The 17,976-nt window shown below is 38.4% G+C and overlaps 1 protein-coding gene across 1 annotated transcript in view; it reads right to left on the reverse strand.

Annotated features, from left to right (window-relative positions):
• The window catches only part of sema3b (sema domain, immunoglobulin domain (Ig), short basic domain, secreted, (semaphorin) 3B), a 71,749-nt gene that overhangs the window by 4,895 nt on the left and 48,878 nt on the right, over positions 1-17,976 (reverse strand). Inside the window, exons 2-15 of the mRNA XM_085443135.1 lie at positions 17,258-17,770; positions 15,084-15,241; positions 13,378-13,440; positions 7,273-7,392; positions 6,142-6,235; positions 5,890-6,009; positions 5,628-5,770; positions 5,422-5,536; positions 2,965-3,034; positions 2,700-2,844; positions 1,153-1,372; positions 972-1,063; positions 549-590; positions 20-177 (exon numbers count right to left, since the gene is read on the reverse strand). Coding sequence (XP_085299261.1) covers positions 20-177; positions 549-590; positions 972-1,063; positions 1,153-1,372; positions 2,700-2,844; positions 2,965-3,034; positions 5,422-5,536; positions 5,628-5,770; positions 5,890-6,009; positions 6,142-6,235; positions 7,273-7,392; positions 13,378-13,440; positions 15,084-15,241; positions 17,258-17,441 — 1,724 coding nt within the window. The 5' untranslated portion in view covers positions 17,442-17,770. The remainder of the gene's footprint in view (positions 1-19; positions 178-548; positions 591-971; positions 1,064-1,152; positions 1,373-2,699; positions 2,845-2,964; positions 3,035-5,421; positions 5,537-5,627; positions 5,771-5,889; positions 6,010-6,141; positions 6,236-7,272; positions 7,393-13,377; positions 13,441-15,083; positions 15,242-17,257; positions 17,771-17,976) is intronic.

Raw genomic sequence — 17,976 nt, forward strand, 5'->3', positions numbered from 1 at the left:
TCATGTTAATGTCGAAGACCTCTTTGTGTTTGGCAGGTAGCGAGTACAGGAAGTTCCATCCCAGGCACAGTACGGGTCTCTGGCCAGGCAACACTCAGCGCAGGCCTTCCCGTATACACTGCAGCGGTGAAGTGGAATCTGGGCAAGGCCTGTGTCAGAGCCGACATACAGCTGTTGCTGTGAAAACAAAGCAAGCAAAGAGAAGCATTTAAAACATGCTTTATTCTGAAACAGCACAACAGCTTATGTGCCAGAAATACCATCCATGTGTCCATTATGGCAATTTATGTTGGCTCTCTTTGGTTATATTGTGCAATATCCATCATCACCATTCTGATTTAGTACAGCCTCAGATACTATATTGCTCTTTCGGGGCATATAAATATATTGCTGTGCAGATAAACAGGTCGATTAATTTCTAAGTCTAGATATGTCAACCATTTCCACTGTGAAGAGGAAATAATTGACTAAAGATAATACAGTGCTGCACTGTTTGACATACTCTTAAAAACATGATTTTGGGGCTTTTAAGAATTAAACAAGCATACCCGCTTTGAGGAGATCTGCATGTTGATGATAGATGAGGCGTCCTGGGAAGGAGAAGAGATGTACCAAACTAAATAACATACTTTTTAGATTTGACCAAAATTATCAGTATGTAGTTCAATTTTATTTATATGGCACCAAATCAAAACTTCAAGGTGCTTTATATTGTAAGGTAAATATACTACAATAATACAATAAACAATGGATGTATACATGCATATGTATACAATGTTCTTTCAAACTATCCTTTGTTTTCCTCTTTAGGTCGTGTCCAGGGAGTACAGTACACTTAATAAAAGGCATGCAAGTTTGAATGATCCATTAATTTCAACACTTCATTGAGATTTAATGCTTGTAAGAATACAACATGTCATGATGACTAAATGTGCTAAATACATGTACTTTCATGTACACAGTTTTCTTACTTTGAAAACTTCCAACTCCTCCAGTAAAAGTTCCTCCATGTTGTTCCAGCTCTCCTTGGGGACACTGATCACCTTTAGTACTGTCCCTTTATCTGAAATTTCACACACACAACCGCTTAATAACTAATTTCATCATTTTCCTGTTTAACCCTAGAGTTAGAAATGATTACTGCTCATTCACCTGTGCCAATGAACATGACATCGTACTGTCCATCAGCAGCATTGACTCTGTCCACAGCGATCTGTGTAAAGCTGTAGTCCACATTGGTCCTGATGAAGATGGGCCTTCGGCTCATAGGGTAGACCGGGTTGTACATTAGAGGGTGGTGACGCGCGAACTGAATCACATCATCTGGGAAACCCTTTGTTGACTCAAAGCTGCCGAATGTCTTGCTGGGGCACTAAAGAAGGGCAGAAAAAATCGAATTAGTATTTTGGGAACTTAAAAATTTTACATTGAGGTTAGTGCACTTTACTGAACATCAGTGGGGATACAAATAAAAAGAGGATTTTAAAAAACTACTACTACAGTGAAACTACTGTGAGTACACATTTTCTCTCAGGACCTGAATGCGTGAACGTGCATGCATGCGGCTGCTGTAAAGCTCTGCAAAAAACAGCTGACTCTGAGTCAGTGCTCTCCTATTTACTATGTTTGGACTCGGTCATTGCACAATGACTGATATTTGATGAGTAAACTTGTTTTGTCTTTCTGGATGTAAACTGAAATTAAATGCCGAACTTCTCAGCACTTTAGCTGACCTGAAGTACACAAAGCACAGTTCAACAGAGAGGTGATTATGGTGTGATGGGTCTCAAGGACTTAAAAGAGATTTACACCAGGTCAGAGTCCAGCCACCCTCTTTAATTAAAATTCCAGTCCTGGATTTTCTAAATGCTGAAAACTCAATTTAGCATCATGCAGCGTCTATTCTCATACAATTCCACGTTTTTCTTTTTACTAATTTGCACTTTATTGAGCCACACTGTTTGTTTTTTTGTTTTTTTTGTGGGTTATGCATTTTAAATCAGAATGTGCATTATGTGCACTTTTTGCGTAAATGTACTTGTAAGCAAGATCGCGTTCTTAAAATCTGATTTGTTCTGCTAATTTTACAATCCAGCGAGGTAATGATGGCGTGAGGGAGGGTTTTCTGTAGGCCAAATACAATTAGTATTCTGCATTCATACAATAGGGATTGTTCTCCAGCAGCAGTAACAGCTGAAGCTCTGCATAACAAATCATGCTGATGCTACACTTGTGTGCTTAGCTGAATGGAAAGGCCCATAATGAGCACATATTGATTGAAAGGAAAGGGGGTTTGGAAGAAAAAAATATTTAATATTGAATACTGTCTCAATGTGACTATGAGGCCATTTTTTTTACAACTTTTTTGTTTTGTTTTGAGTTTTAGTTTGAGGCAACAAATTCAACACTGAAGACATACTAAAGAATATTCCACTGTATGTGATGGTCTAGCATTATTAATTTATTGGGTCATTAAATCTATGGCAATGGTTATATATTATAGGATGTATATATGTTTTGTACTTAAAATCAGATTTTAAGTAATAACTAAACATTAACGTAATCTAAAATATACACTTCCAAGTAAAAGTTTCTCACAATTACGCAAATATGTGTACATTTACTTGATCAGCCAACACTGCACTTCTGGAAACTCTAGATACTGTGACGCTGATGCGCTTTTATGATTACTGACATACCATTCCGGGGCGGGGATAGGGCACTTTTCCCTGGAAGGGGACCCACTGGTAGTTGGGCCCCTCTTTGTGAGCAAATGGCCCCAGGAAGGCCCTCCGGATGTCATTCATGGAGTAGAGACACACAGCTGAGCCTTTAAATACACTGCTGCTGGTGGACAGAGGGAGTTGGGTTAGATGCAACAAAAACATGCAAAATACACAAAAACGTCTCTCCTCACACACAGACATGCACAAACATACACACGTAATATGAACAGATTCTGACCTGGAAGTGGAGAAGACGGTGTAAACCAGAGGGTTCTTTCTGTCTCTCGTCTGCAGCAGGAAAACATCGCCTAAGGATGCACACACACACACACACACTGGTCAGGTGGCAGTAGACTAACGGTCAAAGGTTGAGTGAAAGATAAACAAAACCCTTTGGCCATGTCTAAGAACCTTAACGAGACATGTTACTGATAACTGAGGGTCATGACATGGAACAAAATCCACCACAGGTTCATGCAGCTTATAAAAATCTTTTAAACAAACTGAGTTTCATTAAGTTTTTGCTTCAATTGTCAGGTTTGAGATCTCCATAATAAACAAGAGCATATTTCTTAGTCTTGAGCCACAAAATGTGTTTCCATGTACTTTAATGAAATTCCTGCTTCTAAAGACATAACATGGTGCACATACTTTAATAGAACAAAAACTTCAGATTAACAATTATTTATTTTTACATGGATATAGTTGGAAAAAATCAAGGTCAAGACAAGAGACTGAAAGTTCATGAGGGAATGTGATGGACAGATGTGGCCAAAGGGTAATTTAGACTTTAGCCTAAACCACTTACTTTTCCTTTCACTATGTCATGAGATAAGCACAAAGACAGATCATATTATAGCCCACAGATACAGCCAAGAAAGCTCTATCGGAAACATCTTGAGAGCTGAAACTCGTGCAGCTGCTCAGCAAACCACATGACTGCAGGTTCGGGGAGTAGTTGTATAACAACAAATAGCTCCTTCTTTTAAAAATATATTCCAATAATAATTTTATTAATACGTATAAGTAATTTCTCATTTTGGTAAAAGTAAATCCTGAATTCCAGATAGAGTGAAACAAACCAAAAGCAACTTGTTTTTTATTTGAAAGAAATCTCTGGTCATCTCAGGTATAGTTAGCTAAATAACTGGCCTGCATGTCTTTTTATTACACCTAACTGACTCATTATGAAGGTGAAAACCCCATAAAAAGGTTCCTAAATGCTTTATTGTTTATATTTTAAAGCACTATTGCTGATTTTAAAAATTACAACAGAAAAATTCTGAATGTCGACTGTAAATCATGTTTGAATGTCAGGTCTCTGATAAAAACTCAGACTTTGTGCTAAAGTGATACTGAGGTCTTCTGATCTTCATGACAGACTCACTGTTAGTGTCTATTCTCTGATGGAATAACTTCCACAATTAGTTTTTGCACTGCGGGTTAATGCTAAATTTATTATAAACAGGACTATTTCAGTTTATAAAAAAAACAAAAAACAAGATGAGGAGTGCCAAACTACCAAACATCACAGCTATGTCCATTTTGTATTCACAGATAGCTTTAAAAGGCAAAAAATGTGCCTAACATTGCTCTTAGGATACTCATCAGCTTGACTTGCATTTTATAACTTCTTATGGGTATGGGTACTGGACACTGCTCTGAGGATGGGTTCAAAAAAGGGTCATTTTTTTTCCAGAGAAACAAACATGATTTACATTTGTCCTCTGAGTCCAAGGATCCCTCATAGAATCACACTATATTTCACCAGACATTCATTTTATTACAACTGCAAAATGTGGTTAGAAATTGGCGTCTATGCGCCAAACTCATAAATCTCCTCCTGGAGCCAAAGGATAGGGGTTGAAAGAGTGGCACCGTCATGTCAGAGGAAGATATGGAAGGTTTTGGAGCTTAAACAGACCACAAAACTGGGAATGTGTGCTTGGTGTGCAAGGTGTACAGGACAGTCTTTAGAAAAGGCTTTTAAAAATATACACATATATACATATATATATAATGAAAAGTATAACTTCTCGGTGGAAATTCATATAGGTTTACAGGAAAATTGTGGTTTCTTTGTCATTTGATATGCTTTATAAATTTAGTCTCACTTCTGGATTTCATCTCCTGAAAACACATTATAGGTTTTTGTCATATGAAGAGTTACCAGAGACGAGCCTCTAACTTTCTCTAAACCCACAGCAAAAACATTGGCTTTCGATCAGGCCAGAATCTATTACCAATTAATCTGTCACTCATGCTTGCTCCAAGTCTGCAGGAATGTTAGACTGAATGGTAATCTACAATTGAGGTCAGAAATCCTTTTTTTTTTTTATTATGCGTTCCAGGACCTTTTCTCCATTTGCCCGCAGAATGTCCTTCTGGATAAAAATCCAAAAAGGAAAATCAGCACTTTTTTTTTTGCTTTTCTGTTCTCTGTCTACTGAAAAGTGAGACTACCAGATTATAATGCACAATATCTTAGAAGCGGTGACAGGAAAAACAAAACGTTAGTAATGACCAAAGTTTTTTGGTGAAAGTGGCAAACAACCTAACAGGAGGAGGATGTCGAGTGAAAGCTTTGTTTACTTCATTTATGTTATAGCATATTTTTACTCAGCACAATTTTCATCTTAAAATAGTTCACACAGTACATACTTGTACTTCTGACAGTTTGCACAGCTGTACTTACGCAGCTCATCGAAGTACGTGTCGCTGCCATCAGCTCCTGGTACCGAGCAGATCAGACGGGTCTTCAGAAATGTTGTCCACTTGTTCACCAGGCTTCGCTGACCGCCCATATCATTCTGATTGGAGAAAAAATAGCCAAGATAAATTTAAGAGGATATTTTATTTATATTTGTCAACAATCCAGCTGGAATTGCTGCTGGATTTTACCCTGCACAGCTGTCCGATTCTGGAGTAGGTAGATTTTCCCAACCCTTGAGCCTCAACCGCTGTCTCCCGGAAGAAGAAAAAGACCTTATCGTCATCTGGGTTCTCACTTTCAGGGACCCAAAAGGACCCAACAAACTTTGGTTCTGGTAAAGAAAATCAAAGAAAAAAATTAGTCAAAAATAACCTTTCCTATCAACACAGTGTAATTCTTCATGTGAGTCGTCTCAACACATAATCTGATAAAAAAAAGACAAAAGTGCACCATTAAGCCATCTTGAATCATGCTGTTCAGTGCGGATAGAGGGGCGTTTCCCCAGGCTTCTGAAGATGGTGAAGTCCCTTCCCATTAAATCTGTGGCCACGCCTGCATACAGCTCATCACCTAGGAGACAGAATTAGTCAACGACTGTTTGGATAATATATTTGTAGTACGTCAAATCAGCCCAATTTCAAGACCCATTAAATGAACGTTCTTATTCAGTCATCTCATATTAGTTTGCATGGGTGCAATTACCGACGAGCACAGATGCAGCGTTGTGTCGAGGATCATACGGACTCTTTCCTTTCCCGTCCTCCACTTCAGAGGGGTCAATCCTGAACATGTGGTCCTGATGGACAGAGGAGGGAAGGGATTTTACAGCGTGATTATATTTGCATAGTACTTCTATAAATTGGGGGTTTAATTTTATTTTTGAGATTTGTTGTAAAGTAGATGTAAATGCCAAATTCTTTATACACTTAACCCTCCTGCCATCCTTTAAAAAACTCACACCCATCACCCTAGGGACCATTCTCAGCCACGCCATAAAAAGACCATATATCCATATTTTATTCCACTTTAAATTAGCCAACCTTGTAAAACTACTTCTCCCTGAAATATTCATGTAAAGTTTTAATTATATTTTCGTTGTTTTAACCCTTCAAATCCCAGTGTTATTACATGAGCGCCCTGTGTTATAAGCCCCAAAAACCAAAAAACGAAACTAAATATTTCCACAAAAAACCAGTTGAAGTAATATGTGATTGTCATTATAAGTAGGCCTTTAGATGGACCAAAGATTGGCACCAACATACATTTTGACCTGCCATTATTTTTTTTGCATTTTTTTTGCAATTTAAAAATTAAAACTTCAAGGCCCTGAGTCTTCATTGACATCCAAGAAAAGAAGAAAAAATAAAATCATATGATGATAATTTGGGGTTGAAAAATAGCGTTTATAATGGAAGTCAATGGGCAGAAAATGGTCCCCAGGGTGATGGGTGTGGGGATTTCTGCTGCTCAGCCATTTTAGGCTGATTTAAGGAATTCACACTGGAATATTAACATTGACAGGTAAAAACTATCCTGTGGCAAGTTTGGTTATATTCCACTGAACACAGTGGAAATGGCAGCCATTTAACACATAGCAGTGGCACAAAAAGGTCCCAAGAAGGCAGGAAGGTTAAGACCATATTTTAAGGGTCTGTCGACAGGTACACTGAATAGAGACTAAATTGGTTGGCAGAGGACTGAAGTTTCTGTGTTTGAAACATCTTATTTTCAGCAGATGAGAACAGATAAAGACATTGTATAATATTTTTAGACTTTCTTGTTACACTGTTGCATAGTGAGTGTCGTGTAGGTTGTGTTTTGTACATTCCTCACCTCCATCCTGTGTCCCACCTCGACAAAGGCACAGGTGGGGTGGAAAGCACCCGTTCCACAGGCGTATAAGTGGGTGCGGTTATAGTGGTGTACAATCTTCACGTAGTTCACGCAGTCAGACTGAAAGACACACACACATATAGTACTTATTATTAACTTAAAGGCTGATCTTTAGGAAGTTTTAGGAAGGAAACTGTTTTGTGATTGGCACTCTACAAATTCTGAGACAGAGTGTTAGGTACACTACTGAAACACAATTCTTGCATGAAATACAATGCCCTTTTTTCCAAGCCTGACATAGTGGTAGTGTTTACCTTTAAATACAGTAAATAGCTGTCTGCCATTTAGTCTATGATGTCCCCAGATCCATCTCCTACTCACAGGTTTGACATCATGTGTGTCCTGGTTAATACGACTGACTAACAATCAAATGGTCAAATGAATATCCACACGTAATTTAACCATGTTTCCTAAACTGCTATAATATCACCAATCTCTATAATAACCTTGCTGTCAAGTTTCTTTGACTTATATGTATACATTTATAGAAAAGAATGCAAAATAGTTACATAAAGAAATAAGATAAACTTATATTTCATTATCCATTTTATTTTTGCCAGACATATCTTTTCAAACCATTTTAATCTTTGTTCTATGTCTTCTTATTTCCATTATCCTGGCTTCTTTCTAATAACAAGCGAGCATGTTATTGATTCATAGACACATCTGTTCATCTCAGAATCAGGTTACACTGAGATGGATCTCAAGAGAGTGCTGGAAAAAAAGGATTTACTGTATACTAAGATAATGGATGGTACATTTTTCTTCCTGTCTTCAAACACCACGCTTTGAGGTGATTAGCCCATAAAGAGATGATACTATATGTGGACTGCTGTGGATACTACAATTATTGCCATTATCATGAGAATCTCACACCACAGATTTATATTGAATATGAATTTTTATAAATGATTTTCTGTATTGTGATTACGAAAGTGTTCAAAACAACATGTCATCAGTACATTGTTTATTTCTTATATATTCACACACTGTAGCACACATTTAAGCTTTTATCTTTCCATTTTGCGCTTGTCTACTTCTCCCCAGACAGGTCACTGTAACATCTGTCTGTCGATTGTTGTGAGTATTGGTGGATCTAAAGGTTTGGAAAGACATGAATCTCACTGTCAACAGCAGACAGTCATAATGCAAACAGCTCAGAGCCTGGATCATTTGGACAATTAAAAGACAAATTAATCATTTTTGGAGTAAATATGCAGAATATCAGTTTCTGTGTAAGCGTTCATAGAAAGTGAATTGTTTGGCCTGCTGTTTTCCAGGTCTCCCGCACGGCAACAGTTTAGTCAGCCAATCGATTGGTTAAACACCTTTATGTGTGCGTGTATACACTACAACAAGTAAACTTGTGTATTCACACAACAACTCCATCTCTAATCCCCTGGTAGGTTTTAAAGGCTGAATGGCAAGCCTCTGTTCTAAACCACTGAAGGTTATAGATATGTGTGTGTGTGTCTCAGGGGGCAGAGAAAGGTGAGGCACTCAGCAGAGCAGGAGGCTGACAGAGAAAAGTCTTTGATGTGACAAAGGAGAGAGATCAGGAGGGTAGGGAAAAGATGCATGAGCGACCCTGAAAAGATACAAAAAGAATGAGGTGAAATGATGACAGCAATCACTTTTTCTCATTGTCTGATCAGTGTGTGTGTGTGTGTGTGCATACATACAGAAGGGTTTGGGTGTGTGGAAGGGTTGGGTGTGTGTGTGTGTGTGTGTGGGGGGGGGGGGGGGGGTTAACGGGTTCCCTGGACAACCTTTGACATGCCACTGACTCATTAGTTGAAACAGTGAGCAAAATGAGGGCTGTGACCTTACAGCAGCTTGAGCTCTAAGTCTTGCCTTCACGTTTTATAATGCTGCATTGTTCTGCTGTAGATGTCTTTTTCTCTGTTTCTCTTTGTTCCGTCTGTTGATGATTAACCTGATCTACAGCATTAATGTAGTATTTTAGCCACTATCTGTGCTCTGTTTATGGTATTTGGCTCCATATCGATTGCTATCATATAAACTATGCTTCTTTGAGCATTTTATGTGAAGTGTAACGTGTTCTGGTTCAGTGGCTATTTTTGTGTTTGTCAGGTGCATAAAATTTAATCTACCAGGATGTCCTTGAACTAAATCAGATTTTTTCATTTGTCCTCGACATCTGAAACACTTCAAGTAAGGATTACTTAAATATATATACAGGGTAGTTTGCTTTTGAAATACAAAGAAAATCCATAATACGATCAGAGAGATCAGGAAGAGTGTGGAAGTAGAAACATCACTGACTTTTCACTGAGACTGGAGTGTTGACTGTGAGACCATTTTTATGTTTTGCTTTCACTTGTTGTTTGGTTAGGCTGAGGCACCAAAGCTATTTGGCTAGCTCGTTCCACTGGCTAAGTTACCAGGGTGCCTAGATGCACTCCATCTAAGACATGACATGGTTTCTGGAGGTCACTTAACTTTAAAAAACAACTAGGCTGTTATAAAAGCTGCTGGAAGCTTGTATTTTCCATTTGGTTAAAACCAGAACAAACTGTTTGAATTTGTGTAAAAGCAAAGATTCCAAGAGATGCAGGAAGCTTTAATAAAGTTAATGGCAGAGAGGGTTTGACTTGATGGGAATGGTGATGTTCATTAGATACACAACATATCACAGTGTAATAACATAGGAATGCCTTTGATCATCTCTGTGAAACGGGACAATGCAGTATCAGGGGATACTGGCAGGCCACATTTCTCCTAAAAATGGACTGATTTCTGGAATCCAACTCTCTAAGTGATATACATAAGAGGGTGCCTTCTTTCCATTTGTTTCCAATTCTTTTCACCGTTGTTTGTGTGTGAATTCCTGCACAGTGATCGTCTACACAATGCTGGAAAAGAAAATGTTCTTTGGTGGTTTCAGACATACTTGGTGGTCACTGAGCTTCTTCTCTCAGTAGTTAAAAACACAATTCAGTTTGTGTCTTCCAGAAAGACTAACATGAGTATTTGGAAGAGTTCTCCTTTTTAAATTAATTCTTCCCATTGAGCTATTGGACTTCATTCATAATCTAATTCATAATGTCCCAGAACTCATTGTGCAACATGCAGCTTCTTGGATACCTTTAAAAAAATCAATTTTGATTTACAATTGTGATTAATGCATCTTCCACAGAGCATTTTACATAAGAAATTGCTTTGAATGATATACTTATGAAATAAAGAAAAGGATTTTTATTATTAATTCCTACCCATTGATTTATTAATGGGTCTTGGAAGGCACTGAAAGTTACCAAGTGGGTACTGAAATGACAGCATAAACACACAATCTATCACTTCTGCGGTTCTGAATATGACTCCGGCCTTACAGTGACGCCTCAGAGTGCTGAGTCAGACCAAGTGTCTGGGTAAACTGTCAACTGTTTACTGCCCCGCTCTAATTCTGTTTATCTGCATGTGTCTGTGTTTGTCTTAGTGTCCTGGCACATGCAAGGTGGTTTTACTGTTTGAAGGACTGGAGGGTTGTAAATAACGATATTAGATGAGGACAGGGAATATGAAGAAAGGACCAAACATGGAAAATGAATGGAGGGAAGAGATCAAGTGGCAGGGAGAGCTTTTGACCTCTTCCTATAGAAAACACATTTCTCTGTAATTAGGGTCAATAGTGCGTGGTGGAGGTTTGGGTGAGTTTTCACACAGAAAAGGATAAAAGAGGATAAAAATAACATTTCAAAGGATAGAAATGTGAGTAAAAAAACTACTTTAATGCAAAATCTGTCATTTTCTTTGAACTTTTGTCTTATCACTTTCTTTCTCCCACAATAACTCATTATCTTCTTCATTACATTAATTCTCTTCATCACTCACAGTCTCCACAGTTACTCGCACTTTCGAACAGGACATATGCATACAGAAAACTGAACACACTCATGCACAGACAGACACACACACAGACTCCTGGTCAGGTGAAATTAGAGCCTGGATTTTTGTATGAATGGAGCCCGTTGTCTGTCTGCTACAGCTGTATAATCACACTGATGACGGGTTTGTTTTACACACACATAAAGACACATTCACAGACATTAGACACACACACTGGAAACTTACACATACAGGGATAAATGTACACACAGACACTGTCAAACACTTGAGTATAAATAGACACATTTATGGTATATCTGCATAAGCAGATGTGATTTTACTGTTTTAAACAGTTAAAGCCACGAAGTACCTACACACACACTGACCTGTACAGTTATCTAATTGTAATCTTGGGTGGTCTATAGGTTCTTGGTGGCCTCTACATGTTGGTCAGTGAAGCCAAGCCCCCCCTGCCCACACTACATCCACATGCAGAACATTACACAGAAAATCTTTTTTTGGCACTTAAATAATAAGTCAAGGGAACTTGATGATGGCGTATCTTTTGGTAAACTCTGCTGTGAGTTCTGCAGCAGGTCATGAGTTCAGTCATGGAAACTTTGTGCATGCAGTCATCTCAGAACGGAATCAGAATCAGATCAAATCATCCAAATAGAAACACTTTAACAATCAGGGTTTTGCTTCATTTCCTGTTAATCTGCATCTTTTTGCTACTGCTGCAGTTCATGTCCAAGATGCTCTTTATTAACCTCACTCAGTCCGTCCATCCTCATATAGATAATAAACATCCAATTCAACCTAATGTAACGAGCCACATTTTTACAAGCAACGGGTAAATATTTAGATTTCTGTGACCTCACTGCATTGCATCATATCGTCAAAGCGAAGGTATGTAACTGTTATTTTCTGCTGCACATATTCTTCCAGTGAGGAAGAACCCAGTGAGTTGCTCTCATAGTGAATATATCAAAGATCTTCAGCAAGAACTGTGTTTCCAACTGAGTTTCTCTGATTCACTAACCCAGTGCAATACAAAGTTTAATATTTAAGTGACATTTAAAAAATGAAATGTTTGCATTGATCCCAAACCTGTCTGGTTAGACAGTGTGTGTGTAAACACTGAGTGTGAGCTCTACATCAGACTGTGTGGATATCATTCAAATAGGGCTCAAAGAAACAAATTTGGAGGAAGTAATCTCACCACATGGCAGGTCCAAAAGTAGGAGTGCTGCACCTATTATTACATGTTATCTGTTTAAATGTGGTGTTTCTGTCTTGTGATGACTCCCATGACTCGAGTGGATTAAAAGGTAGCATTGTGTTAGGCTGGGTAGGAGTGGATGCTTACATTCTGCACTTGGAGCTCAGTAGCAATGCTTACTGAACTGTATGTAAAATGGGACATGGTTAAAGTGGATGTTATGATGCATTATGTCTCATAAAAACTCAGTTTAGCTAACAGGTTGTAGTTAAATATTCCTTGAGTAATAATAATAATAATAATAATAATAATAATGCAGTGTGTATTATTGCATAGGATGATGACAACACACTTCTAAAAACTTTCAGGTTCCACATCTGAACTGTATCAGCTGTAAACTTTTATAAATCAAAGCAGAGATCACAGACAAGATAAAACACAGGCGTAGCTGTGGGGTCGGGCCAATAAAGCCAATACCTGGTGTTCTTAAAAACTTTCTATCGTTCTATCTGAGGCTTCTGGATGGTGATAGCTGTGGTTGCAAAAGGACTTCCAGCCCCATTGAAGCCTATCTGGAAACAGCTCTCTGTCTTTACCTCTGTAAGCAATTTCCTGCCTCGTTTATGTTCCCGGTCACTTGTTTTGTGTTATACTGAATAAAAAATGAAGTCTACCTTGCAAATCTCAGTCCTTCTATGCTTCAGAATTATGGATTATCTTTGGTATGAAACTACAAGCTCATTGGTTAACTAGCTGTCAATCACAAGTCATTAGTGAATGAGCGCGTGGTTTCACAGTCAGACCTGCCCTTACTTTTTTCAACCAAGCTGGTGACAGCAAAAACATTTATTGGAAGGCTTGAAAACAGGGCTTTACCAGGTGATATCACAGTACCCACATCAATTTTTATTTCTCTGGTAAAAATGAAAACATGAAATCACAGGGCTAAGGTGACGTGTGGTGTGATCACTTACAGTGATGTCTTTGCCAGCCCAGTTACACTCCTCCCTCCAGTCAACAGGGGCAGGCCAATAGATCTGAAACAGGCAGACAAAGATCAGTCCATCTTGTAAATTTACTCTGGATTTTTAATTTGGCTAAATTAGATTATTTAGAGTGTACCAGAGATGCATTCCCTCATAATATAACACAGCCCAGAAGATCACTGGCTGCTCTCTGCCCAGCCTGGAGGTCACTGCAAACTCTCGGTACCTCAGCAGAGCTGGCAATATCATCAAGGACCACTCTCACCCCAGCAACCAACTGTTTGAACTATTACCGTCAGGCCGACGGTACAGGTCACATAAAACCAGGACAAACAGATTCAGGGATAGCTTCTTTCCCAGAGCTATCACCATAGTAAATAAGCACAAAAACAATTGAACCTATTCCATACCGTCACTGTCATTATATTATGCTGCTATTCATACTGTCATTATATTAATGCTGCTATCCTGTATATATTGTACATACTATTGTTTCAGTACTTACGATTGTTTTTTTTGTACTTTTTATATTTTACATTTATATTTATTATTGAAACTTGCACCAAGGGAGTGGCACTCCAATTTCGTTGTACTCTGTACAATGACAATAAAGGCTATTCTATTCTATTCTATTCTATTCTATTCTAATATCAGGACTTAAACCATCAAGTGTAAGAACAGTTTGATCCATCTCTTTCTTTCTAACCTATTTTATCCTGCAGCCATTCAACAACATTGCAACCCCCCCCCCAAAAAAAAAAAAAAAAAAAACAGGGAGAGCTACAGTGAATCTGCACACCCAGCTCATAAATCAAACTCCCTCATCTACCTAAAACCAACAGAGGTTTCATATCTGACAGATAGAAACTTGCAATTTACTCCAAGCAGCTGTGGACGGATGTGTTTTGTGGGCTTTTTTTGTGTGTAACTCTAGTGTCTATACATTTCAGTTCTTTTGCCAGTGTGTGTACTGTATACTCAAGTCTTTTTGCAGCTCTGATTATACTCCAAAGGCAAAGGCCTCACAAAGTGTACCTTTTTGATATGAATCATAACCTCTTTTGCATAAATGTTTTTTTCTTATCTCTGTCCAGCTCTTTGATTTTCTACCTTCCTCTATGGCTACAACACTTCTCTTTTCCCCTCAGGTCAGACACTTAAGTAGACTCATATGTGCACGGATGTTATTTTCTAAAGGGTGTGTTTGTAAAAATGTTACCACACTTCTGAATATTTCCTTCAGGAATGCAAGAATACAAACCACAGGTGACTAACTTTGTGAGTCAAAATAATAAATGATTCTTAGAAAGTAAACAATGTTGCAGTGGTTGTAAGAATGACTCACTTTCATCTTCTGCCAGTATAATCACCTAAGATAGTTAACAAAAGGTCACAAAATATTTTCATGGCAAATGTATTTGGAGTTGTTGAGATTTATCTCTTCTGGTAATGGTTTGTGTATTACCAGGGAAAATGCTGTGTTTATAAAACAGTTCCTTATTTTATGGATAACTTTTTAAAAAGCCTTGTGCACATGAGAATCTAAAATTAAATCTACTCATAACCGTTAAAACACAGAGTTGAAAATGTTGAAATCTCAGCAGCAGTAACTTAGTTTTGATCAACAGACCGCTCACACTCCCACATGTTTTACAGCTGTACAAGTTTGGTTTTGGGGGTTGTTTCTGGCCAACCTTGTGTTCTTGTTTGGCGATGTTGTCCAACGACAGAGACAGCAGGAAGTTCTTGGCTCCCACAAACAGTCGACCCCTCTCTTCATCCAACAGCAGGGCACTAAAGCAGCAGGAACGCTCCAGCTCAAACCGTCGCACTCCGTGGAACTGCTGCAACTCTGAAAATGTAGATTTACAGGGTGGACCTCAGTCAAACACTGATATGAGTCGATGATTTCCACATAACTTAAAGATAAAGATATTAAGTATGGGAGAACCCGCCTATGCATTTGTGTTAGTGTGTAGGTGCCAATGTGTTTGCCTGTATTTATGGAGAAATGTTCTTATATGTATACAGAAAAGAGATAACTCGGATAACTTTGCAGGGGCTTTAGTTTTGGACCAGTCTTTTGTTCTTTACTTGTCTTTTTTGTTGTATAGCGAAGTAAACTTTTTTATTAATTATGTTCTTCAGAAAGTAAGTAAAGAATCATAAAATCTTTGCATTCAAAGCTGTCATCGGCGTCTTCAGATCCACATCAGTTAGTTGGCTACAGGGCTTCCACAAGTCACGCTGCTAAAAAAAAACCCCCTCAACATCTTATGTATTTCAGTATATTTCTGAGCTGTGTCCTAAGGCCAGTGACTTGTGAAACGAGCAGGATGAAATCCTCTGACAGTAATGACACTATATTAGTTTCAGTGGAAAAACTGAATGTCTTTACCATTTCCAAACTGGCAAGAAAAAGTTCTAGAGGAACAGTGCCCAGGAAAATTTAGCTTGTATTTGTAAATTTAAACTATAATAGTCACCCCAAGCTTAATGGAAAAAAAAAAGAATTAAAAACTGTTCTTGGCTTGAGGAAACTAAGAAATAAAGGGACTACATCCTCCCCTACGTGCTCAGCTCAAACTGGGAGCTTAAGAAAACAAGACCAAAGCCCTCCTCACTTCGACATTAAAATGTCTTTTATTAGTCTGCCATTGTTCTAATGTGAATTTATAACTTTAATTAAGTCTTTGACGCCACCCAATAGCCGCCAGCATGACATCAGGGACTTTTATTCAGCCCCACCATACTGTGGTGGCAATAACCCTGGGCTTGAGGGCATAGTGTGTTAAAAACATGCGTATGATACCTGCCTTCTGCTAAATGCAGTTACTTTTACTTTAAAATCCAAGTGTATTGGTGTTTAATATTTTACTGCTCCTTTCTTGAGCGCTGGTACAGAATATCTGTCAAGAAAATATTATTTGACAGCCCAAATCTACTTTAAGTAGTTGAGTTAAGTAATGGTTACTTCATCCTTTAAACAAGTAATAATGCTTTCTACTCAATAAAAAGCAGCAGTCAAAAATGCCATTTAATGCTACATTGCTAACTAAAAACAAAAAATGTAGTATTAATTAATATACTCTCAGATAGATCAGCTGTACAGCATGTCATTGTGAAACGCTTGTTTTTAATGTTTAACATATTATGTTTATGTTTGCTAAAATCCTAACAACAGCACCATTACCAAACACACAGAAAGGCATCAGCAATTTAGCTTCATTGCTAAAGTGGCTAAAATTGTTTATAGGACTCTACTTTTATGTCAAAGTAGTATTTTAATAACCGCCTACAGCCTAATTAGGAACCAAGAAACTCTCACTGTTGACACTCATTTGTCATTTGTGTTTCAAATAAAACTAGAATAGTCTTAAGTCTTCTCATAATAAATGCTTCAAGTTACCTTCAGCCCAAATTCAGGCGGGTACATGTCTCAGCTGTGCAAATGGTCTGCAGCCAGCTTCATGGCCTTGGCCAGTTCATTCAGGCTGTAATTACCAGCTTGGTTTATGTGGCTGTGTTGGGCATTGAGCTGCCTTCTTCTAACATACAATACCCAAGATGAAACACAAAACCGTGCTACTGCGTGTTTAAGTTGTGTGTGTGTGTGTTTAAGTTGTGTGTGTGTGTGTGTCTATGGCTGTGAATCACAGCAGCCACAAATTACAGTTGGCTACTGTTCAGCTGCATATACTTTCAAAAGGATAAAGCTGAATATTACATGAAACAGAGAAAGTGGGGTGTGTGTGTGCGTGTGGTTTGTGTAGATACTTTTCTAACTATTACGGGCAGTGGAAGAGAGAAATTGCCTTTTTTTTTTAGAAAGAACCAGAACTTTTATCCTCAAAGCTTTTGTTCTTACCTTTATATGATAACTTCATGCGCGGTGAAGTGGATGATGAAGAGGAGGAGGAAGAAGAAGAAGAAGCTGAAGAGGAGGTGCGGGTCACGGTGCTGGAGGACACATGGGCAGCGGCCAGCCCCAGCAGGAACAGAGAGCTGCAGGTGACCATCGTGGCCACCACCATCATCATCATAGTCATCATCTTGGCAAACGTAAAGCAAACTCCTTTCTTTCAAAAGCGGAGTCTGTCAATTTATTTATTTAAGTTTTAATTTATTAATAGAAGCTATAGTTGTGTCCTGGTTCTGATTCAGTCTTCAGAATCTGTGTGACAGAAGCAGGGACCGGCCTTTTAAGGATTTATTGGAAGGATCCTTGAAAAAGTGTTGGCTTCTATTTTTTTCTCTTCCAGTCTTCTTTTTAGAGTCTCAATAATCAGCGTAACGTCGTTCTCTTGGGACTCTGAAGGATGATCAAGCTGAACTCTCACATCAACGATGGGCCATAAACATTAAACATGGACACATAGACCTGAAAATAAAGACAGAGAAGTAACAAATTTAGAAATATGCACTGCTAGCACACGTGTGCTTATGCCAGGGATGCCCCCATGCACAAACACACACACACACACACACACACACACACACACACACACACACACACACACACACACACACACACACTGCTGTCTGAGGTATTTTTAGTCAGACTCAGATTGATGCTCCTGCCAGGCT

Source organism: Copadichromis virginalis, linkage group LG20 (assembly GCF_057382275.1).
Source record: "Copadichromis virginalis isolate Kocher_CV1m ecotype Utaka linkage group LG20, C_Virginalis_male_GT1.1, whole genome shotgun sequence".
NCBI lineage: Eukaryota > Metazoa > Chordata > Actinopteri > Cichliformes > Cichlidae > Copadichromis > Copadichromis virginalis.